Below are 25,056 nucleotides of genomic sequence, written 5' to 3'. Positions count from 1 at the left end.
CCCAGTTCCATGTACTTTAAATGACTACCTACTTTGTTTCAAGTTTGTGTGAGGTTCTGGTAATAAGGCAGTGAAACAGTACAGGCAAGTCCTTCAACTTTAGTTGCGGCGAGTGTCCTGGTTGGGTGTCTTCTATTTGCTAGACCTACACCTATGGTACCTCCTTTAACCCACATACTAGCCTAAGGGGTTGGTAGGTATTATTGCTTCTATTTTTCAATGAGGAAACAAGCCCCAGACCACCCAGTTTGGTGAAGCTGGACCGGCAGCCAGTCCTATGGGAGGACTCTAACACCCTCAAGGTCAACCTTGGCCTTATACCTCCAGGTTTGGTGTGGTTCTGTGGAATTGGATATAATGCTGATTAAGCTGAGGTCATAAGTTTAGATCTGAGCGCCCTGTGGGTCAACTTTTCAAAAAGAAAAACTATTATTCCTGAATCATTGTGGGCATTTACAATAGCCTGTAATCTTATTAATACATATAATTATTTCTTTGGTAGGTACGCTCCAGAATGCATTTTTTAATTTTAATTTTAATTTTTTGCAGCAGAGCAGTGAAGGGAAGGGCCTCAAATAGCAGGCAGAGCTGGATTTGCTACTTGAAGGGCAGGCCCAGGGACTTGCCAGGGGCACTCTGGGCAAGTCATTAGCTTCTCTGAGCCTCAGTTTCCTCATTAGAAAAATGAGATTAAGAGGTTCTACTTTGTAAGGTTGTGGTGAGGATTTACATAAAATGCTGGATTCTAGTATCTTGTCATAGTCCCTGGAAGATAGCAGACACTAAGAAATGGAGGCTGTAACAGTAATTATAATATCTATAGTGATTATATTAATAATTATTATAATATCATTGTATTTTATGTTGTTAATTACTATTTGTATCTAATTCCACATTCGGAGAAAGCTCAGTTGAAGTGGAGGATAGACCTCCACTTGTATCAAGCTCTGGCTTTTCTGTACTGGGCCGACAAGCTCTATGAAAGTCCTTACACCCAAAGCCCAGCACCCTTCAACCAGGACAACAACCCCATGCTAGAGGAGTGAGCACACCCTGATCTGGGTGTCAGGACTATTGTTAATTTCCTGTCACTGCCTTCTTCTTACACCAGGAAAGGACTTTCTTCTCCATTTTTCAGTGTCTACAAGTGGGGCTTGGCATCAGGCCATGTTGTACCTGTCTGGATGTGGCTGAATATCTACCCTAAAAGTCTGGTCAATTCCCACCCACCACTGCTTTAACTCTTGGATCGCTGTTCTCTAAATGTGAGCTAAGAAGGAGCTCAGTACATGGGATGATGAAGGGGTCCAGGGAACAAGAAACTGGGTGGGGGGTGTTTATCTCATTTCTCATCAATTGCATAGACCCAATGACAAGTGCTTTAAAATAAAAAGGGAATTTGGAGGCTAGTTCAACTCTTGAGAAGAACTTCCCAGAAGATGGGGCACAAGAGATTCCTGCTTGCTTCTGTGGTGTCCTCGCTCAGCTTGGGAGTCCTGGACTCCATGTCACTTGGTTCTGCTTATATATGTCCCTTCAACAATTCTGGTAAGCTCTGGCCTCTAGAGTTTGATCCACCAGAGAACCTGCTCCTCTAAGGCTTTACTGTCTCTGGTACCTGGCACCATGCTGGCACACAGTGTTTCCTTGCTTCTTGGATGGATGACAGCGGGGGCCACCTGGGCTGGCAGGTAGCTGAAATGAATGGAGGTCACTGGGAAAGTAGAGTCTACTCATCCCTTCTGAGGAGGGAATGTGCTCTTTAGCCACAGCTGACGGTCACAATGCAGAAATGCGGCCCAGGGTTGCCATTGCTTCTGGTGTACCAGAAACCCAAAGCTGGGCATCTGTACTTTTAAGAAAAATTTTATAATTTTAAAATATGAGATTCTAATTTCAATAAAAAATACTCGACGGGATTGAAAAAAACTCATCTGTGGGTGCAACATAGTCTGTGGTCTATCTAGTTTCTAACGTCTGATTTCAAGAGAGCAGAAAGCAGGATCATTCCTTGATTCTGTCATGTATTCAAGTTTGCCCTCCTCCCCAAATCTCCTAAATAAAACAATTAATAATGGCTTTGAAAGGACAACTGTGCTTGGGATCCCTAATCCTACCAAGCGTCCCCTCCCCCCCCCCGGACAGCCTAGTTGCATGAAGGTGTCCAATGTGGGCAAAGAACATGGGATCAGGGGTCTGCAGACCCAGCTTCTAGTCCCCTTGCTGCCACCAACCTGCTGTTTCCCTTGGCAAATCTCTTAGCCAGAGCCTGGATAAGGGTGAGGGACGTGGGGTACCCGGGTGCAAAATGTTATTTGGCTTGGGCTTCACTCTTACCTGTTCTCAATCTCTCTGTGCCTTATCTCAAAGTAGGAGGTCATCCCGGAAACTAAGGTCCTTACAGGTCCAGCCGATAATAATGTCACTGAATTTCCAAAATTGGCAAGTGACATAAATGGAGGTAGACCTTCAAAACAACACATGCTGGTTATCTGCAGATGTGTTGGACCTGCATGCAATTTAGCTGGTACCAGTGATTTATCAAGGGCAGGCTCCTCACTGGGATATGTGAGCATTTTCAGGCTATGCTCCTGACATCTTTCGTTGGGCATTTTTGGCAGCATTATCTACTGAACTTCTGATTTGCTACATGTTGTCAGGAGACAGTGTCTGAAAATCTATTTTCCTCTCCCACAGTACTACTGAAAAAAAACCTTATTTTATTAGTTAGGTTTTCTCATTTTTGTTTCATTTGTCCACACTCTTTTTTTTTTTCATTAAACATATTTCTGACCCAGAACAGCATGTTGGGCAGGGAGGTGCCTGGTATAACTGGCAAAATGCCTGGCTGTCCTCAACCTCACTGGCCAGGAAACCAGCTCGGAGCACCGCGACGAATGATTCCTGACCACACAGGGTCAGAATTGCAGTCTTGGCATATTCGACTGCAGTATAAGCCCCACTTGGAGGAAACCGAGTATACTGAATCACCAAATGTATAGAACAGGTGGAAATGAAAGGCCAGTGATTTGGGCAACAGAAGGCCGTCTGAGTCATAGCAACTCTCAGTTAAGAACCTTAAGGCCATACAGAAAGCTGGGGCTGGATCGTGGGAAGGTCTGAAGAACGAAGCCCCCAAACCACTGAGTGACAAAGTCAACTGGTGATGTCCAGAAGCGAGAATTAAATCGTCTCTGGGACTAAAAATGTAACTCAATGAAAAAGCAGGACTATTTTCTTTCCCTGGCAAGTCTGATTTACCTTCAACTTTGCGGGGACCCACTAACTGGGTAAAGGAAATGACAATTTCAGAAGCATGTGGGAGGCTCCAACATGATCCTGGGCAGGACTGTGAATCACCACTAGCTTGCCTAGCCCAGCTCTCGGGGGCCGGTTCACACCACTCTGTGGCACACGTTGGCCATGCTTCCAGGGAGCCAACGCCACGAGAGCCTTGGCAATTACAGATCGGGAAAGCAGCTTGGTAGAATGGTTAATCACACAGGCTCTGCTGCTTACTAGTTAAGCAGCTACTTGGCTTCTTTGAGATGGGTCTTGTGCAGAAGGAGGGCTGTGAGAATGCAGAGGGAGAAGTTATGTAGGAGCACCATTTTCACTGTTAGGCAGTGACTATGAAGAGGCTACAAAGGCTGTATCCTCTGCGCCATGATTCTTCCCCTATGGTGGCACTGGGGCCTTGAGAAGTTTTACCCGCACTATGCTTTTTTTCTTAGTCCCTTTTCTGGTTACCTGGGAAGGGGAGGAGGGTGGTGGCTCTTTTCCTTTGTTCACCATATTCTGTGCTAGACATACCCCACTGGGTAGGAGCCAAAAATGAGGATGAAGTGAGCAGATGTCATAGCCTTTTCCAGCCCGGTACCCATTCCTCTCTCTTTACCCCTTCCTGGCTCTCGCAGGCTCCCCTCCTCAATTCCCATTGTGTGTCCTGTGGGACCAACCTCAGCCTGGATGGGAACAAGTCTTACAGCAGTTCCAGCCACAGAAAAAAATGGAACAACAGGGGGCTCCCATGTGAAATATTTCCACTAGTAGTTGACGCCCACAAACTTTCCTTAATTTTGAGAGAACCTTCCATTGGGGGTAATTGTGAGTCTTTCCTTGTTTTTTATCTCATCTGCCTAATGTCAGAGAGAAAACACACCTGTAATACTCTATTTTGTCTTCTTAAGACTTTTAAAGCTTTAGATACTCAAAGATGACCTTTCTGGGGATAGTGTGTTTTGAACCTCTCTCTCTCAGGAACTTAAGTTAATATATAATGCCTTCACTTAGTTCTTATTTATTATTTCGTTGTCAAGATTCTTTACGGTGCCTAAGTTGTGATTACAGAGAATTGTGATAAAATGTCAATGTGCAGATGAGATTTGGGAGGTCTGGGGGTGGGGAGGGGAGATTCTTTAAATGGAGATGTCAGCTCCAGCCAATTTCAGAATGGCTCACCATTAAGATAGATGGTTCCAAAGCCGTGTGCCTCTGCTGGAAATTAAAAACCATGGAATAAATGATTATGATTAATTTTAAGTACTTAGCCATGTGAAGCCAAATGAGAGTGTCTTTAAAACAAAGCTATTGATCTGGCTTTGCTTGGAATTGAGAAGATAAACTAATCAGATCCTGTGGTCTCTTTGTAATAATAGGGAATGAGAACTACTTTCTTCCCCTACCCGCCACCATAGGCTTTTAAGCTTCAAGTTTCAGAAACTTGGTATGCTATATAACATACCAACATTTTAAAATTAGCAAACACTGGGGTAGAGAAGAGCAGTCCATTTCTGTCCCGACAGGGGTTTGATGGGGATGAGGGCATGATGGGGAGAAAGTTAGGGGAATGGCAGGGACAGAAGCCAGCTCTTCTTAAAGTTGAGGGAACAGACTCAGAGAGGTTGCATTGCTTGGCCAAAGTCCCACTGTGCCCAGGTGTGTCTGACTGTTCAGCCCCATCCCCTCCCTCAGACAGCCTTCCTGGTGAGGCGAGGCACCACCACTCCTAGTACAGAGAGCTAACATGCGGGCTGTCTGGTTGTCACAGCTGTTTTGTGGCAGCTGGTGATTTCCATTTCCTGGTCTCTTCCCAAGGAATTTTCTCATCCTCCTGAAGAAAAGGGTGACATGCTCCCAGCAGCCCTTCTCCAGAAAGGCTTTTTTGCAGGCCGGGAAAATTGCGCCTACCCTTCTCAGCCCCAGTCTCCTGATCAGGGAAGTCCTAGGTCACTAAATTGGGCTGGTATCCTCTCCCTAGCAGACGTGCATTTGTTGACGGTTCTGGGGTCAGAGGCTGGGTGAAGAGCCACCATCCATCTTAGGACTGACAGCCTGACCTCCCTGGCTGTGGGTCCTGTCGCTTCTGTCCTGGGAATTCGCGGCTTTTATCAGATTTCCAGCACCTTGCAGCATCAGCATCCCCTTTTATTTCCCGTGATTCCTCTTGGAATCACCTTCCTCTCATACAACGTGGAGAGGCTTTCTCCAACCCGTGCCCACTGGCTGCAGGGCCAGGTGAAAAGGAAGGTGGGAGGAGGACCTTCCTTCATGTAGAAAGGGACATTTTTATATATTCATTCATTCATTGCTGCAACATTTATTCATTCCTTTGGAAGTCAGAGGTATGTAACCTGGTGACTAGGTAGGTTTTTTTTTTTTATTTTTGAATTTTTTTTTTATTTTCAGGGGTATGCTCAACAAATACTACCCTATCATTCACTGGGTAGAACTGTACCATCAGAATTATTTTTAGAATCAAGCAATTACAGAATTTGGAAAGGGGAAGCCAGCCCCAAGGTATAGTAACAAACCCTTCATTTTCCAAATGGGAAAACTGAGACTCTAAGTGCGGAAGGGACTTGCCCAAGGTCACACAGTCAATTAGGGGCTAAGTCGGGACTGAACCACACATCTCCTGACACAAGTTCTACTAGGCTTTATTGCTTTCCTTTCTCGGTTTCACCAAATCAGGGACAGCTGGAAGTGTCGCTTTGGGTGACATTCAATCAAAATGTTTTCTTACACAATTCAACTTTAGTTTGAATGACGCCAAGATGATTCCTAGCTGAATTCCACCCCCCAATCCACACCTGGAAAACTGGAAATCAGGTTAGACCCCTGGGAAAATCCAGAACACAGAAAAGCAGATCCACAAGGTATAAGGGGTGGGATTCCACCTCCTCTCGTCTCTCCCCCACCCTGCCACTTTAAGGTTACTGCTTAAAGTTTGCATTTAAACCCGAGGTGAGATCCCAGGAGCAATGGCAATGACTAGACTTTACTAGGCTGTTTGGCAGTGCACCCCCTCCCCCCCGCCCTGTGCAAGGTCCCTTTGTGATTCTGGGTGATATCAACTGACCCCTTGGTGCTATCCCCTCTCTCATCTCCCAGACCCGTAACCTGTCTCTTCCCATGCCCACACTCAAACAGACTCTCCCTGAGCGCTCTGCCCAGCGCTGGGGGGCTATTCCAGCCCATCTGTTCCTCCCAGCAACAAATACCACGGGAGCACCGGGGGAGAAAGGACTCAATTGAGACTTAATTAGCAGGAACCCCAGTTTGTGGGAGGTGAGAAATCACACTTTGCTGCCTGCAAACACTTTGGCCAAGGTGAGCCAGAGGGATCTCCCGGTTCCCAATTTTAATAGCACTGCAGCAGAAGACACAGAAATGCAATCCACATGGACCCCCCTGCACACACACTCCCCTTTCTCTCCTCCTCACACGGACACACACACACATGCACACAAGGCAGCGGTCGCAAAATCAACTCACAGGATCTCCAAATCGCGCAGCGCTCGGAAGGCTCCATCTTCAATGCAGCTGATGTGGTTGTTGTCCAGTTGCCTGTGGAAAAGCAAGGGGAGGGCATGAAGGCTGAGTGGGGGCAGCGCCGAGGAGCCGGGCGGCCCGGGCCACCCAAGCGCCTGTCCCTCCACCCCTGGCAGGCTCTGCTCGTCCCCGCCAGGAGCTCGCGCAGAGCCAGCCTGTCTGCCACGCTGCTCCGTCCCTGCTCTCTGTCTGGGAGAGCTACACAGACGAGCGCACCAAAGGCTGTCAGGTCTCAGTAAATATTAATTGCGCATTTTTTTTTTTTTTTTTTTTTTAGGCAGAAGGGAGTAATTTCATTACATTAGGGCATCCAATCCATTACGAGCTCTTACCGTCATGTCACTGAAACAATTTCATTAAGCTAAAGGCCTGTAAATCATTGGAGGTCACTGCTCTGCCCTCCGCGACCTCCCAGAATGCTTTTTTCCCTCTCTCCCTCTCCCTTGTCTCCCTTTACTGGAAGTTGCAGTCTTCTGCTCTGACACAGTGCTAAATCTCAAGGCTTTATCTGCCCAAGAGCAGCGAGGGTGCATGGGGAATATACCAATTCCAAATTAGACTCAACTAATCTAATTTTATAGTCTTTTTATTATTCTAAGCACCAAATGTCTGTGGTGGTTTGATGCCTCCGTGCTTTGTTATGGGGCCCATCTGGTAGGTCATTCTATCAAAGCATTTTCTGACTAACTACAGAGCCCCTCAAACTGCACCAACCACCATCAACATTAAAGAAATCCATTGATGGAAGCGTTCCTGATGGGGGAAGAAAAGAAATATTGTTATTTCCTTAAAGATGTACCACTTAAATTTAAATTGGGGAGAATTAAATGCACCTATTTCAGGACTCCTTTTTTATTTCCCTTTCCATCTTATGAGCATGAAAATAATGTCTTTTAAAAGGATGCCTTGACTAATATACATTCTAGTTGGGGATTGAGGTATTTTAGTTGAAGGATAATAAATATATACCATTATTCCTAAATCAAAATAGGTCTGATGTGTAAGTCACGACCACACTCCAACTCAAATCTCACATTATGTATCAGTCATTTGATTTCTAAAATAAAAGATGGTATACAGAAAATGTTTATTAGCACCAGATTGTCTATTGTATTTTGTGTGCAGAACACACCACGGTCTTTGGGGCAAATGGCCGAAAGAAGTATGGTTGTACTGAAAAACTCCCTTACTGACTTTTTTTTTTTTCTTTTGTCTCAGAAAAAAATCAGCCCCTCTCAGGTGAAGGGATTTTCTGATGCTGGAATTTTCATGTGACTTGTACTAATCTATCCCAACAACTCTGTGCAAAAGATGTGTCGATGATATGTTCGGTAACCCTCATGGAGGGTTTTATATTCTGCTGCAGGAAGGCAGAATTAAAATTAAAATCATCGAGAAACCAGATAGAAGATTTCTGTAAACGCAGATGAGTGAGACACGTACAATTAGACTGATGTCGTGTGTCACAACCTATGGGCTCTGCCACGATATTACGGGGAAATGAATCATCTCAATAAATGTTCCTGATACAAGATTTAGACATTTAGGGTTTTAAAAAAGTGGCAAATGGGTATCTCAAGAAGCAGAAGGACTCTTTAGGTCGACAACTTCTACATCTAGCGTTCAAAGTTCTTGCTGATGCCCACTCCGGTGAAATCTCCGCGTTCTCGCTACCCGGAATACTTCTGGAGTCTTTCTTAACATGAGTTTGCTGAACGTCCTTTCCCAAGATTTCCTGTAAGTACTGGGGCCGCTGATTCCCCGCAAAGGTTCTATTAAGGCAGCCTAGTCCTCCTGTCCAGTTTCTAGATTTATCATCAGTTTAAGGGCTGATGAATCAACAACCCCTGCCCCACACCAAGGCCACCAAACCTTACCAAGCAGAAATGCAGTGGAGTTGGCTTTTGGCTCCAAGAAATTGTTCAATAAATATGCTGAATTCGGCAAAAATGGCCCCATCCACCTAAGTAGAAAAGTATCTAAATCATCAGATTGAGAAGGGGGGTAGTGTGTAGCGATGGCAGTTTGTGGTGCATCTGCTTTTGGGCAGACATTTCAGAGAAGTCCTTGCTATTAGAATATTATTTATTTGCTGGATTTTGTGAGATGCTTTCTGTTCCTTTTCTTTTTAAGCACGAGAAACCAAACAGGACACTCTAAATGTACAGAACGTTATATGGAAAGAATGCAGTTTGCAGGGGAGAAGAGAAATTCACAGAACGGTAAGAATGAAGTGGTAGAAGAGATTAAAAGGGTGGGGGAAAGGAGATGTGCAAAAGGTGAAAAACCAAGTCCACTGTTCAACGTTCCATCGGAGTCCTGCCTGGGGATACTGGAGCAGTGGGACAGAGTCTTAGGGAGGGACGTGGTCACTATAAGGCTAAAAGCAGGGAGGTCTCCTACATGATCAGTTCCGTGATGTTTAAACAGGCTCACTGGGCGGCACAAGCTGACACCTACTTGTTTATTAGTCATGGGGAACACTGAGCTGTAATAGAAGCATCTCTGTGGGTGTATTTTTATAGACTCTTTTAGAATGTATGAAATGTATCAAAATTTCAAATAATTATGCAGAAGTGTGCTATACATTTATTATACCCCAGATTGTCTCCTTTTACTCTACCCACAGATAAACAGTACCCCAGCCTTTGTCGTCAGTCATTTCCCATGCGCATTGTTCATCAGGGAAGTCTTCGGGGGGTACGGGCCTAGGAGGATCGTGTCAAGCAAATGAAAACCTGAGAATTACTTCACTGCCCAGCTATTAATATCTTTATGGCACTGGGCATCAGAGTGTTCGTAAAAGGTCATTAATTGTCTGCAATCAATCCTGATATTTCATGCAAATAAGCCAGGCCCCTAAAGCAAAGTAAATACATACTTGCCTCACACAAGGTTTCTTTTTCTTTCAAAATTACAGCTCAGATACACAAAAGTTAGTCCCCAGGCACGGGGTGGGGGATGTGAAATACATGCCAGCCCAGCATTCCTTTGCAGGTGTTAGGAGTGGAGCACTACTAAACACACAGAGAACCTTCTGGAGCTAAGGCCAAAGCCTCTGACTTAGCAGTTTGCTTCTGGGGGCTGATGGAGGCCGCTGAACTGTGTTCTAAGCTCTCGAGTCAAAGGTCCATTTTGCAGCTTTGAAAAGGACTCTTTCAAAGACCCTCTCAAAAACAAATCAAAAAGCCTATTGCTCACTCCACACTCCATTACTCAGGAGGCATGTATGTGCAAAAGGAACTTTGGATATGGGAGCACAAAGAACTCAGCAGTCTTAGAATGCCTGATCTTTCTAGCTGTCCATGGCAGTGAGAGGTGTATTTCACACTGCTACTGAGTCCATTTTTACCACACAAATGACCTGCCCTGGTGCCTCGCACTGTGCCAGGGACTTCCTAGCTGGCCACGCATGGTTACAGAGCGAGTCCTACTGAAGCGCTGGCAGCGCTGGGTTCAAATTACCCAGCAGAATGCTCTGCCTTGAGCTATGCCATGAACTATGCTGTCCCGGCCGTGGCCCTGTGTGATGGAGCATTCCCTGTCTGACTACATGGGGAGCTTTCTGCCACACAGACCTCCACTGGGGGAGTATTTGGAGAGGATGTCTAGAATAACGTGAGATTTCTGTGGTGAAGATGAGGGGCGGGAAGGCAGTGAATGGAAGGAAGTTTGGCTGGTTTTTGGAGGCAACTTTCACTGTCATCAACTTTATACAGAAAACTCAATTTGATTTACACTCTCTTGCCTGTGACTAAGCCTGGAAGCCCCAAAACATTCATGATATTAAATTAACTGCTCTAATTTCCCTGGGCAGCTCAGATTTCACCAAACAACGTGCGCTAAAATGATACCAGAGTCTATTTAGAAAGGACTCCTCCGACAAGAACTAAATGCAGACTCCCTGAGAGGAGCTCCCTGACTACTGTATTTTTATACTCTGAGAATATAAACAAGTCAGAAAGGAAAGCCAGCGTGAGTGAGGACTTAAAATAATCTTCACCAAAAGCAGACAGGGAGATAGTGCTTTTGTAAGAATTCCCATCCGTAAGCATGATATTATCGCAATTCATCTCCTTCAATCACAATTTCAAATTTCATAATTGAAGCAGGAAATACTTTTGCAGTTCAGAAACTTAAAGAAGCATATCTAAACCCTTTTCAAAGAGCTAAAAAAACCTGATTACAATATTAAGAGCGACCCACCTATTTCCTAACCACCGCCCCCCCCCCCACAACAACAACAAAGGAAGAAAGAAAATGTCATGATTTCCACCATGCTTTTGAGTCCCCATGAGGAGAAAATACCTGAAAGATAGAAATCTCTAGAAACAGGTTCCTGGAAGAAAAGCAGAATTCCCAAGTAGTCATCTAGATGCAGGGTCTACATACCGAGGCACATCCACCCAGATGTGTAGTTCTCATGCAGATGTTCTGGGGGACCCCAGCATCTCCGCCCTTGGTTGGTGAAACTTAGCCTAAGGGCACTGTCGCTCCAGGCCCCAAATCCAGCCCAGCATGGGCTCCAACGCCGCTAGAGGTACTGTAGTCCTCATGCTAAGTGGGAGAAGGAGCTAAGGCTCAGCGCTCTTTGGAATTAAACAGTTTGCTAATTTCTGAGCAAAACTATCTACACAAAATGCGCACAATAAAGAGAAGGACTTCTGCATGAAATCCACAAGAGAAGCCCTAGCAGAAATTCAAGGCAAGCCTATGGTCTTGGAATCCAACAATAAATTAACCCGTAAGAGCAACTGAGGGTTAGTAGATGTTCACACATTAGGCACCTAGGGTACAGAATGAAGTATAAGACATCCTTTGAAATTTTTTGGAAGAAGCTAGCACCTGTGGTTTTTACATTTCAATTATCTTAAGAGGTATACGAGAGGGGTGCCTGGGTGGCTTAAGCGTCTGCCTTCGGCTCAGGTCAAGATCCCAGGGTCCTGGGATCGAGCCCCACATTGCGCTCCCTGCTCCGCTGGAAGCTGAAATAGATTCTCCCTCTCCCACTCCCCCTGCTTGTGTTCACTCTCGCTGTGTCTCTCTGTCAAATAAATAAATAAAATCTTAAAAAAAAAGAGGTATATGAGAATTCTAAAAACTAAAGTAATTTAACTTTGTTTTTGATGAAATATGTATGTCCCTATATATACACACTCGAAGTGTACTCCTTTTTCCATACCGAGGAGAAAGAGAATGTTGAAACCATTAAAAAAAAAAAAAGAAAAGAAAAACTTGGGAATCCCTGCTTTTTTAAAACAAGCCCAAAAACAAAACATGAAGTAGCCCAGACATGCTGTTTCTTTTCTTCCCATTATTAAATTGTCCTTTAAGCAGATAACAGGGAATCTAGTAGCGCTTCTGAAGTTTGTTTTTTTTTATGACAGTTTAACAGTCTAAAAACTCATTATTGAAGAACAAATTATAGAAGTATTTGTCTGCTCCTGGCTGGCGTCTTCAAAAAAAAAAAAAAAAAAAAAAGCTCAAGGTTATTTGAACTGGCAAAGGGGAAAAAAAATATGTTCAAAAGAAATGCATACACTCCATATAATTGAGTACTGGCCACCCTTTGTAGGCAAATCAAACACTTGATCTAAGCCACAGTCTGCTAATGAATTGTCACTACTCCTCATCATTAAGGAGCTACTGTAATTCCACATTAAAACGACATCTCAAATGAACAAAAAGAGGTGAATCTATTATTTTGCACATTTGGTACACTTGTCCACCAGACCCAAGAATACATGCACATTGATATGTTTACCGATCCATGAATTATTTATGTATCCACAAAGATTCCTGTCTATAGAACTGACAACTTTATGCCTATTTTTCCTACATAATTACATGTAATATCTCCCTATTGTATGCATGTAAATGCAAATGAATATTATAAAATAGTTACAGTGATTGCTGACCTCTGAAATTTTATGTGCCCGTATCTAGTCCTATTTGCAGATATATTTAGACAATTAAATGATTGTTAGTATTCCAGAGACTTCAACCAACCCAACCTACTTTGTAAAGGACAGAATCCTAGGTTAATTAAGCTCTCTGATCAGAACACCCCGCTCAGAACTTAGTTAAAAATTGAAGCATGAATCTATTTCAGCAAGCATCCTTATGCATACTTTGCCACATGGCTAGCATAATACCTTTTATCAAGTATGTATCATATTGCTGTTCAACATATGCAACTTCTCAGCAGGAGCATAACTGCATCCACTCCAGTAGATGCTCCTGAAACCAAGCTCTACAATAATGCAAACACAGATGATGGATTAGCACCAAAGAGGCGCGCCAGACCTTGGAGAATAAAGGGGTGTTTTACACATCACTGGGAAATATCAATAACTACACTTCTGTGTTTACATAGTTTCCGGTTTGTTGGGGATTTGGCAAATGAAAAATGCAGGGGGGGAAATCCCTGCAAACCAATTTAGCATGAAGGATAGTTGCTAGGAAGAAGCTGAGCTCTCATTTAATTTGGAGGAGTATCAATTTGAAACTAATTTCTAGCATTTCCAGATAAATAAAACAACAAAAAAACACCAACCAACCAAACAAAAAGCAAATCAAATGAATACATTTTCTATTCACCGATGAGAGAGTTTTGAGTTTTGTTCGTTTCACAGCAACTTTTAGAACAGGGGACCAAGGACACTAGGTTTTTTTTTGTGTGTGTTTTTTTTTACAGATTTTATTTATTTTTTTGACAGAGAGAGACAGCGAGAGAGGGAACACAAGCAGGGGGAGTGGGAGAGGGAGAAGCAGGCTTCCTGCCAAGCAGGGAGTCCGATGCAGAGCTCGATCCCAGGACCCTGGAATCATGACCTGAGCCGAAGGCAGACGCTTAACTGACTGAGCCACCCAGGCGCCCCAGGACATTAGGTTCTTGTTGCAGAATGTGCTCTCATGTTTTGAGGCTTGTCTCAAATCCATCCTTTCTTGTGTCAACCTAATATTAGGGACCAAAGGGCTTCATACCTAGGACATCCAACTTGCCAGGGTTTGTCTGGAACGTTCCCATTTTAGCACTGAAACTTCTGTGACCCATCCTGGCGAACTCATCAGTCTTGGCAAACTGCAGGGGCTGGCTATTACCCCATTATACCCCTGGGGCTGACTCTCCTGGAAACAGATTTATTCTCTGCACATCATTTCTTCACCAGTGTTCCTAAACCGTAAAATGTGTGTTGATTCGCAAGCTCAGCCTTCAGTTATATCAGCTCTAAGAGGCTCCTCACTGTGTCTCCTGTAAAATGGGCTGTCTTTCTACAAACACACCTACAGCCGGGCTGGGGGGGAGCCCTGAAAGTTGCTGAGATGTCCTAACGTGCATTCTCAACTTTCCTCACTGTGAATTAAAATGTCTTTGTAAGAAGCACCCGGCATTTTACGTGTTTTACTGGCCTTCTTACTGAGGTCATGAATACTCAGAGGCCAAACAAATAAAAGACTGTCTCTATAGTGATTGGGGCAGGTTTGTGGTTTCCCTAGTTGCACTCTTGAGTGATAACCATCTGGGGTTCCTCCCCGGGGGAGGGGAGAGGGAGTGAGAAACCAGAAGATGAAATCTGCTTTTGTTAACGGGCCTGAAAGTTATCTTCCACATCTGTATTTTTTATTTGTTTTTAGGTCAATCAGCATACACTGTTGAGAGTTTTAAAATTTTTTCACTCCCCCTCCCCCCAAGGGTTTCAGAAATTTTCCCGTTGGACTCTAGAGAAACTATTCCAGCCACATGAATATGAGCAACAAGCCGCAGGCAGAGAAGAGTATTTCTTCCCGGACGGAGACGGCTGTAGGCATCAGAGCCCAGGCGGGTTGCTGGATGTAAGCAGCTCCACTCTGCGTTGGTCAGGGATCTCTCCCTGACCGTCCATCGAGGCCGCATCAAGGGAGGACAGGGATGGCCTCCTAAGACCTCGAAAGATCTTTGTCTCCCTTTAAGAGAGTCACATGGTTCTTTCATGGAGAAATTTAAGACCTTCTGAATTTACTCAAATTTCCAACCCATACTAAGTAACCTTTTGGAGGCTTTCAACATTGGCTACCCATTTTTTATAAAACAGAAGACTAGGGCTCCTGTAAATTTCTAGCTGATAAATGAAGTGACTCATATCTGTCTCAGTGTGCCCGGAAGGCAGGACCTCCACCCCAGTGGACCCTGAAGGCAGAACACACAGCCTAAGATTATTCTCTAATCTTAAGGTTTTGGGTTTGCTCGGGACCTGCCTGTCACTCCTTTCCTCTTTGCTATTTCTCCCTTTTGGAATGGGAATGTCGGTCCTATGCCTGTCCCACCACTGCATTTTGGAAGGACATTTTTGATTTCACAGGTTCATAGCTAGAGAGCAATTTGGCTCAGGATGAGTCATACCTGCAGCCTTAATTAGGTAGTTAATTAATTAAAAGATTTATTTATTTTGAGAGAGAGAGAGAGACTGCACACAGGGGGAGGGGCAGAGGGAGTGAATCTTCAAGCAGACTCCCTGCTGAGCATGGAGCCTGACACGCAGCTCAATCTCAGGACCCATGAGATCATAGCCTGAGCTGAAACCAAGAGTCCCGAGGCTTAACGGACTGAGCCACTCAGGGGCCCCTCTTCAAGCTCAATTTGGATGAGACTTTGGACTTTAGATTTTTAGGTTGATGCTGGAATGAGTTTGAGTCTATTGAGATGGAATGAAACATATTTTGCATATGAGAAGTGTATGAAATTTGGGGGGGCCAGGGGCAGAACGCTATAGACTGAATGTGTCCCCTACCCCCAATTCATATGTTGAAACCTCTCCTCTAAGGTGATTGTATTAGAAAGTGGGGCCTTTGGGGAGGTGATTAGGTGGTGAAAGCTGAGCCCTCCTAGTGTCCTTATAAAAGGGAATCCAAAGAGGGATTCCTCACCCCCTCCACCAGGTGATGTTACAGCACAAAGAAAGCTGACCCTCTAGGAAGCAGGCCCTAGCTGACACAGAATCGCTGGCCCCCTGGTCTTGGACATCCCAGGCTCCAGTCTGCGAGAAACAACTTTCTGCTGTTTATAAACCACCCAGTTTATGGATAGCATCCATGCCCCCAAGTCTGTTTCTTCATTTGTAAAATGGAATAACATTTAACCCAAAAGGAAGTTTTGAGTATGAAAGTAATGAAATGTATGCGCTCTGAAAATGTATTTGTGGCATTTTCTTTCCTTTGAAGTAAGTAATAGTAAACACAGGAATTCATCTTCTATAATCTCTAAAGTCTCCTTCTGATCTGAAGTTACGTGGCCTGAGGTCAATTTCTTATGAGATTCTTAAGAAAGAGTTCCTGTTCATCTTACTCAGATCCTTCTGTGCTTTGAGCCTATCCCTTTACCCCCTCTTCTTCCGTCCCAGGCCAAAGAATCTATTATTTGAGATATTCAATATATTTTTTTCTGGACTGAGGGCAGTAGTTCAGATTACATGCTTTTTGTACTTCTCCAGCTGATAGGAGATTGAAATAGGAGAAGCCATCAAAAACCATGACGAAAAACACAAATTTTTCTCTTACTGGGAGAATGAGGTCAATATGGGCCCATATTTATAGTTCCCATAGGTGAGAAGCTTTAGAGAGAGTGACTACAAAATTGAACCCCATTCCTTGGTGACCTTTTTCAATTTATAACCAACCAAGTTATGTGTAGAGCACCTTAAATAGTCAATTGCCACACTATTGTCTATGGTGTGTAATTCCCCTCTTTTTGTTGTTGTTGTTGTTTTAAGATTTTATTTTTAAGCAATCTCTACACCCAATGTGGGGCTTGAACTCACAACCCCAAGATCAAGAGTTGCATGCTCCACCGACTGAGCCAGCCGGGTGCCCTAGTGGTGTATAATTTCTTAATCTTAACATTCCTTAATCGGGACACAAGCCTTTAATGACTCCCCGTGGCCTACACTACAAATGATCACAACAGCACAGTCACCATTTATTAGGCATCAGGTACTGAGCTGGGCATCTTCAATGTCTTATCCCAGTTGGGTCTCAAAACACCACGATTCCTGTTTTCCAGAAAAAGCAAGCGAGACCTGGAGAGTTCAGTCTCTAAGCTTGACCTTGAACCCAGTTCTGTCCCTGCTCATAATGACAACAGGTGGTGCTGCTTCTCTGTAGACAGCCTGGAAGCCTCAGCATGGCACTGCCCCACCAGCTCTGCAGTACGTGAGTGTACCAAACGCTTGCATGGTTCCTCATCACGCGGGTCCTTCCCGCCTTCTCTGCTTGGGGAATTCCTTCTTGTCCATCAGGGCCCGCCTCAGAGGCCACATCCTCCAGCAAACCTTCCTGTGCAAACTCAGCAAAATGAACTGCTCTCTCCAAACGCTCCTGACCCTTTGGTCATCCTTCCATTAGAGCACTTACATCACAGCAGTAGCGCTAATTGTAAACACATGAGGAAAGCAAGGTTCAGAGACGTTCCGTAACATCTTCAAGGGAACTCAGCTCATACATCAGAGAGTCAGGATCAAACCTGTCTTCCTGATCCGGAAGCTTCAGGGCTTACCCTCCGTTGCTACCTCCCCTCTCTCTGATTTCCAAAGTGCAAAGAGAGGGACCCTATGTTAGGACCGTGTGGACTTAATTCCGTTATATTCAGTTGGGAAGAGGAGAAAAGTCAAGGTTTGGTCTTTGCAGTGGTCACCGGAACCCAGTTGCTTTCACTGGCCTGCAAGCTTTTTGACCCTGAGGATGGTAGGTGAGGTGTCCTCTCGCTGTCCCCTGTGTGTCTCTTAATGAGATTCCCTGGAAGTCCCGGGCCATTTAACTTTTAGGATGACTGGGGGAAGCAGGCACCTACTCCTTAAGGAGATGCTACAATTTCCAGCTGACTACTGGGACCTGGCAGGTGGCCTCTGACCAGCCTGGGACAGCTTAGTGCTTTCTTGAGCAAGGCTGAGGCACATTCAAGGAAATGGCTCTCTGTGCTCTGGGTAACTGGCAAACAGCACAGATTTTCATCAATCTTTTCCAGGCACGGCCTCCCCCATTGGCGACACAGGCATGTCTTCTAAAGTTGTACAACCTGAAACAACTGGGCAGTGCTAACCAGGTCATGTACTGGGATGTGCAGGGGCAGTGGCCATTAGTGAGGTGTCACTCAAAGGTGTATTTGTGGCAGCAGAAGCCAATTAAAATATGTCTCATAAGCTCACTGTAAGGGAATATCAAGGTCCCTGTAATTCATTGCTGAAAAAAGGGGCATCAAAACTCAGCAACATGGGCAGTGCTGATAACTACATTCAATCCAGCTAACGCACAGAACTGAAATCCTCTAGGAAAAGGCCGGCTTCTCTTTCATTACCACTATTCTTAATAAAGAATGAAGAAGGCCTAGACTCATCGGCAATGGGAAAGCAGGGGCAGGATCTGTCTGGTTCACAACTGCACCTGCCCCATAGTGTCTCGCACACAGGAAGTGCTTGGCCCACACCCCTGGGGGGTCGCAACAAGCTATCCCTTTATACCTGCGAGGATGGCTACAGTCAAAAAGATGGAAAGTGATGTGGAGAAACAGGGACCCTCCCACAGTGCTGGTGGGAGCGTGACATGGTGCAGCTGTTCTGGAAAAGAGTTTGGTGGTCCCTCAAAAGTTAATCATAGAGTTGCCTGATGGCCCAGCAATTCCACTTCTAGGGATATACCCCAAAGAATTGAAAACAGGTGTTCAAACAAAAACTTGTACACAAATGTTCATAGCAGTATTCTTTGCAATAGCTAACAGGTAGAAACAGCCCAAGTGTTCATCAGCAGACGAATGGGTCGACAAACTGTGATAGACTCATACGATAGAATATTATGCAGTCATACAAAAGGAATGAGATCCTGACACGAGCTACAACATGGGCGAACCATGAAAACATTGTACTAAGTGAAAGGGCCAGACGTACATGATTCTGTTATGTGAAATGTTCAGAACAGGTAATCTACAGAAACAGAAAACAGATTAGCACTTGCCAGGGACTGGTGATATGGGGGGCATGGGGAGTAACCGCTTAATGGATATGGGGTTTCCTTTTGGGGGGACGAAAATGGTTTAGATAAAACTTATGGTCGCACAACATCATGAATGCACGAAATGCCACTGAATTGTGTATACTTTAAAATGATGAATTCTGTTATGTGAATTCCAGCTCCCCCCCCCCACCCAAAAGAGGGGCTTGCTCTTTCTGTGGCAGGGAGGAGTCTTACGAGAACATCACACCGTAAGGGTAATTTTCCTGTGGCATCATCACAAATGCAAGGAAGCCCAGGGCCAGATCTTATACAAGGCACCATCAGGCAGCAAAGCCAATTCCAACTGACGTGAAAAGAAATATCTTGGCACCTGAAGAACAAAGAGAATGAAGGAGAGGAAAATGGGGGAGGGGGGAGTTAATCCACCTACTTTTGGGGATTATTTGTAGCAAATTTACAAATTCTCCTAGTTGGCTTTGGGGATGCTAGCAGTCACTTGGTACTCAGCAAAAAAGAAAACCAGTTTAAGTAAAGAGAATGAGGCTGGTAAACTTGATGGAAGTGGGGAAGAGGGGGTGTAAATCATCGGCTCACTTCCCAAGTCAAATGTACAGTGTTGTGGGATTAGCTACTATGTTGTATTTTCCACACCACTGCTCCCTCTTCCCCATCGGAAGCCAGCACAGATAATTTAGCAGATTGTATGGCGTTTCCTTCTTGCCTTTCCTCAGATGGGTTCTTTGGCTCCCCTGCTGAGAAGACTAGCAAGAAGGCCAGGCTCTTCCCCTCGGCTCTGAGAGAGAAGCGTCTCTGACCAGAAACTCTTCCCTGCCTGGGTCTCTGGGAGCCCCCTGGGCAAGGCTCCTGGGGAAAGCCATGCGGGTGAAGGCTGGGTCGAGTGCTTAGTTTTTTCCCCTACTCTTCCGTCTTCAAATTCTCAGGATTCTGGGGTGGCCACATGGTCTCACGGAGCTGAACGAATCCAAACAAGTTGGAATGGGAGGAAGAGGCCAGAAAAACAAAGGACAGAAAGTGCTGGAAGCCACAGGGGCCCCATTGAGACAGTTCCCACCTGGGTGCAAGGTGAGGGCCAGTTCTACTGACGAGCTTCCAGGTCCCGAGGGAAGGTTTCCGGCTTTCCACTGAGGCTACTGCTACTTAGTCGGTCATGTCAAGCCTGAAACCAGCTTCTAATTCCTCCCCCGATTCCAGGAAAGGGAAATGAGAACATGGCTTATGCTTCGGAACTGAGAATAAGCAGCACCATGCTGGGGGAGAAAGGAAAAAGAATGATTTTCCTTTTCTCATTTGCCAGCAGTAGAGTTTCATCTAAGATAGTGTGGTTTAGTGGAAAAAAATGAAGTTTGCTTGGGAATCAAATGACAAAGTTCTTTGACCTTGCTGGGTCATGGCCTAACTTCTCTGGTCTAAAATTTCCCTATCAGTAAAACAAACCTGTGAGAAAGAAGATTTCTGTGCATCCCTCCAGAGCTGATATTCAGGGCTGCGGAATTTTAATCCAGCCCCTGAAGTCCTCACATGAGAATTTTCTCATTTTGTGGTTACAGGTACTATTGGAGGAGTCAGACTTTATTTCTAATGCAGTATGTTGAGAATGCAAATATGAGTTTCCTCCTGCCTGGAATGTTTAGGATGGGGACCCTGGAGGTCTGAACAGGTTAGGAAAAACGGAAAAACAAAAAAACAAAAAAACAAGAATGAATGAAATGTGGTATCAACTTCTGCCAAAATGCTCCACAGAAACCCACTGCACTCAGCAGCCCGCAACAGTGACTAATGCGTAGAGATTGACGTAGCGTTTCTTAGGTAAGATAAGACCAGCTCTCTCAAGCTTTTGGATGTTTATGGGGTTGGAAATAAGAAGTCAGGCTGCTGTGGTTCCTTCTACCTCATCTCCTTGAAATGTCTCCTCTTCCTGGTCAGAAATGGCATCTTTCTCCATCCCATCAGTCACAGAGATGACTTTTGAAAATCATTCAATAATTTTTACAGTGATCCCAGAAAGCTAAGGCTAGCATCCCCCATCAAACGGGGGGACAGACAAAATGAGAGTATAGATGTGGGAACACAGTCTCTGGAGGCAGAAGAGGAGAAGGCCATCCCAATGATACCCTCGAGTTGAGTGTTTCACCAAGAAGTCTCTAGGAGGTACCATGCCAGGCAGAGAAAGCCTTGTAGGACTTTGCCGAATTTGCTCCTAAAGTACATGAGAAATGGGACCCCTCTCCCCTCCAGAAACGATCTTTGGACTCACACTGCTCTTCCTGGCAAGTTTACCCTATTTTTACATCCCAGCTAAAGGCTAGTTTTCTCACAACCCTTGGTTTGGGAAAAGTTAGGCCCCTTTGAAGCTGGACCTGAAAGGGAAAATGCTCATTTCCAGCTCAAAAGGGCTGTTTCCCCAACTCCACCTAGATAGGGTCCTGGCTTTTGTCCACAAAATGCCCTGAAGCAGCCTCCCTTACTTATAGGGCGTCCAGCAGCCTTCGTGGTTCCCTCAGCCATTGCTGGCCTTCTGCAGCTTGTGCCTGATGGATACAAATACATAAGTTTGTGTCTTCATATACTTCCTCGAGCTCTCAAATTCTGTTTTTTCCCTTAAAAAATTCCTTTTCAGGGCGCCTGGGTGGCTCGGTTGGTTGGGCGACTGCCTTCGGCTCAGGTCATGATCCTGGAGTCCCGGGATCGAGTCCCGCATCGGGCTCCCTGCTCGGCGGGGAGTCTGCTTCTCCCTCTGACCCTATCCCCTCTGATGTGCTCTCTCTCTCTCATTCTCTCTCTCTCAAATAAATAAATAAAATCTTTAAAAAAAAAAAAATTCCTTTTCAAATTCACCACCCAAGATTCTAATGTTCCATGCTAGGGTCCTCACTCACTCTTTGGGCACTCACACTCTGGGACTAACCTTATATTTACAACACATTTACATCCCAGTACACTCCGGTCCCCTTGCCCCTGGCCAGCCTGGGTGCAGGGGGTTCGCATGTGAAATGTGGAAGGGGGTGACCAATGCCTCAGGTCTTCTCTGAACAGAGGGTGGGGTGAACAGTCCTGCCCCAGCGAGCGATGCCATCTCACAGGACTTCAAAACGGAAAGGTCAGAACCCATCCGATCAGAGGAGAGGGTTGGATAGTCAGAGCTAACATTTCCTTTGTCTGTGATAGATAGCCACTTTGGAACTATTTCCCGTCCTGATTTTTCCTTTGGTCAGCACCACAGTGGAAGCGAAGGGTGGAGGGATGGGGTCTGTTTCGGTCACGATGTTCTATATGAACCCCTCCAAGAAGAGTGCAGCACCAGAATTGTGTCTGTACAAAAGGTTTGCATTAACTGTAATGAAGCAAATGACAAAATCAATAAAGCGGGAATCGCGTGGCTATCATAAAGATGATGTAAATCCAGGGTTCACGATGGTTATGAAGCTATTTAGAATTGTAATTAAAACCAGCACCATTTTTTCAAGATAAAAGCCCCTTTGACAACCATAAATGCAAGCTACAGGAAATTTTCAACAAATATATTCAAAATTAATGTATGGCACAAAGATGGCATAAATTAACTGAGGATAATCCATAAGCCCAGCTTCAGAATCTAAGGGCACTGAGTAAAGAGATTTCGATTTTGCGTTTGGTTTTCAAGCAGTGTGGTTTTCAATTTTAATCAAGTTAAAGCTTGACAGAGCACTTAGAGACTCTGAATGAATGGCATATTTCTGACAACTACTTTTCAATGAGACTGAAAATGCTGTCTCTGTATTTGCCCAACTGGAGATCTGACGGCATTTGCTATTTTATGCATCCCACATATTTCAGAAAAGAATCGGTGTGTGTGTAGGAGAAGATGACCTTTTTGTTTTATTCGCAAGTGGGAACAGGAGGACGCAGGGGAGGAAGGGGGGGTGGGACAGCCAAGTCCTTCAGTCCTAATGAGCTCTCTGCCATGGACTTATTTTCTGAGCCCTGATTGCAAACCGTAACACTGCGATTTCTTGGGAAATATCCACCTGCCTACCGTTCCATTCACCTAACTTCAGAGCATCACTGTTTGTTTCTAGGTCATTAACAGTATCACTTACTATAGTCCTCTGCCCTGTTGAAGGAGATTCCAGCCCTCTGGGGGATAACTGTAGAGTCGTAGAATTTCAGTGTTGGAATCAATATTAGCGACCATCCGGTCCAAGTCCATCATTTTTAACAGAAGAGGAAAGAGGGGATCAGAGAGGGGAATAATACTTAAAATCCTAAGATAACACTTGGCAGGATAGTCAGGGCTTGATCACAAGCCCCTTAGGTCACACTACTTGGGAAGGGAAGAGTGACGTACCATACAGCAATAAAAAAAAAAAATAAGTCGGTGAATTATGATTAAATTGTATTGTCAAGTCTGAATGCCGCTAGAATCCAGGGATGCTTGATCCTTTCAATCCAAGGCCCTTTCAATCCAGGGCTTGGAGTGTGGTGAGGAGGTGGGGGGGCTAAAAAGGAATTGAGTCCAGGGATTTAGGGGTATATCCATTATATTTTTCATTTTCTGTATTTTATGATTGCTTGACATCCTGGGCGGGGTGGGGGGGTGGGGGTCTTGCTGACTGAGGAAAGACTGCCTCTCCCAGGGCTAGTTAATTCCCGGAGATAGTAAACAACTTGTCAGGAAGCCTGTCTTTCCTATGCAAACCACCTGATCCTATGTCCATACCTGCAACCACACCTTTCTCTCTCTCACCCACACCAGGCCAATATCCCCCCTTCTAAATCACTCAGGGCCAAACAGCAGAGCACTAGGGACAGCCCCCATACCCCAAGGCCCACTGGAATGATTCAAACTAGCCAATCCCCAGCTGTTTACCTGCCCTGTCTTGCCTTTCCTAGGCAAACCTCAATAAAGGCTGTGGTCTATAGTCTATGCTTTCCCTTTGCTTCTGCCTCCTGACTCCCTATGTGGCCCTCCCCACATGGCATGGTGTGCCTCTCGTTTCTAGGATGCCTCTGGGTAACAATGACCATATTTTTCCAATGGCATGGACCTCCCTGTGTAATCACTCAGTCATCTTCATAAACCAAGACCCAGGCACAGGTCAGAGGGACCCAGGTTTTGGTCACAATTCCTGCCCGCTGTCTGAATGATTCTGGACAAGTTAAATCGCCACCTCTTAAAAAAAAGGAGAGGTGTGCACTGTATTTTCAAGTCCTTTCTGGCTGGGTTAAGTCTAGGACTCTAAGTAGAACAACCTGAATTGCAGGTCCTCAAGTCAACCGGCGGAGGCTGGCTGCAGGGGAGGAATCGCTTGCTAGGCAAACCACTTATTATAAAAGCACGGCTCATACTTGTCTCAGTAGTAAAATGGGCAAAGAAAGGAATTCATTTTAGGAAATCTAAATGCATTAAGGAGCTGATTCCAGAAAAGGCATTTGGATTAATAGTCTCCTGAGAAGGCGCGTCTTCTGTGATGAACAATCTGGCAGAGAAAATTTGCACATTCACAACTCAATTACACTGGTTGACGGCAGGTTCCCCAAACTGCACATGGGCCATCTTAATTGCTAGGAAGGTGCAAATGCTATGAAGCAATTTCACAACAGACCCAAAAGGAAGTTGTGTGCCAGTCCTCACTTTAAAGTGGCCTGAGACATATGAAGAGGACCCAGAAAGGCTTGATGTAAGCCGCTCAACCTCCGAGACATGCAATAAGGAAGCCCCTCAAAATTCAAAGCAGAAATCCCTCGCTTGGGGGGCCCTTGGGATTTTTGTGCCTTGGGCAGAAAAGAGCCCCGTTTAAACAGCAGCTTGTCATTGGCAGTGAGAGTATCACTTAATGGTCTAGTAGAGACTGGCCGCCTTTTTGGAGAACACAATGAGGCCCTTTTTAAGGCAGAGTTCAAGTTTAGAATCTTGGCTACGTGGTACGTATATTTTCCCTGTAGCTGGAAAACATACCTAAGGCTGATTTGGGACCAAAGGAATCCCTTGGGCTATTTAAAATAAGGCATGGGCAGTAAAAGGCAGATAAAAGGGAATAGGGGCAGGGATAATCTGCTTAAGGAAATGTTTCAACCCCAGTGAAATGTCTTAAAGCATGAGCCACAGAAGACTCTGGAAACTGGTGAATCGTTAATTGAGGTTTTACCTGGCGGTGTCCTCTTACTCTATGGTTCTGGGTTGAATCTCCATTGCTCAGCCATCTCCTCTTCCCCATTCATTTCTCTCTTGTCTATAACTCC

At 45.0% G+C, this 25,056-nt stretch overlaps 1 protein-coding gene across 1 annotated transcript in view; it reads right to left on the bottom strand.

Moving 5' to 3' along the window:
* The window catches only part of SLIT3 (slit guidance ligand 3), a 594,180-nt gene that overhangs the window by 147,113 nt on the left and 422,011 nt on the right, over positions 1–25,056 (bottom strand). The window contains exon 6 of the mRNA XM_027606988.2: positions 6,778–6,849. Within this exon, the coding sequence (XP_027462789.1) occupies positions 6,778–6,849 (72 nt within the window). The remainder of the gene's footprint in view (positions 1–6,777; positions 6,850–25,056) is intronic.

The sequence above is a fragment of the Zalophus californianus genome, chromosome 5, assembly GCF_009762305.2.
Source record: "Zalophus californianus isolate mZalCal1 chromosome 5, mZalCal1.pri.v2, whole genome shotgun sequence".
NCBI classification, from domain to species: domain Eukaryota; kingdom Metazoa; phylum Chordata; class Mammalia; order Carnivora; family Otariidae; genus Zalophus; species Zalophus californianus.
Note: the sequence above shows the minus strand (reverse complement) of the source record. Positions and strands in the feature narration are given on the sequence as shown.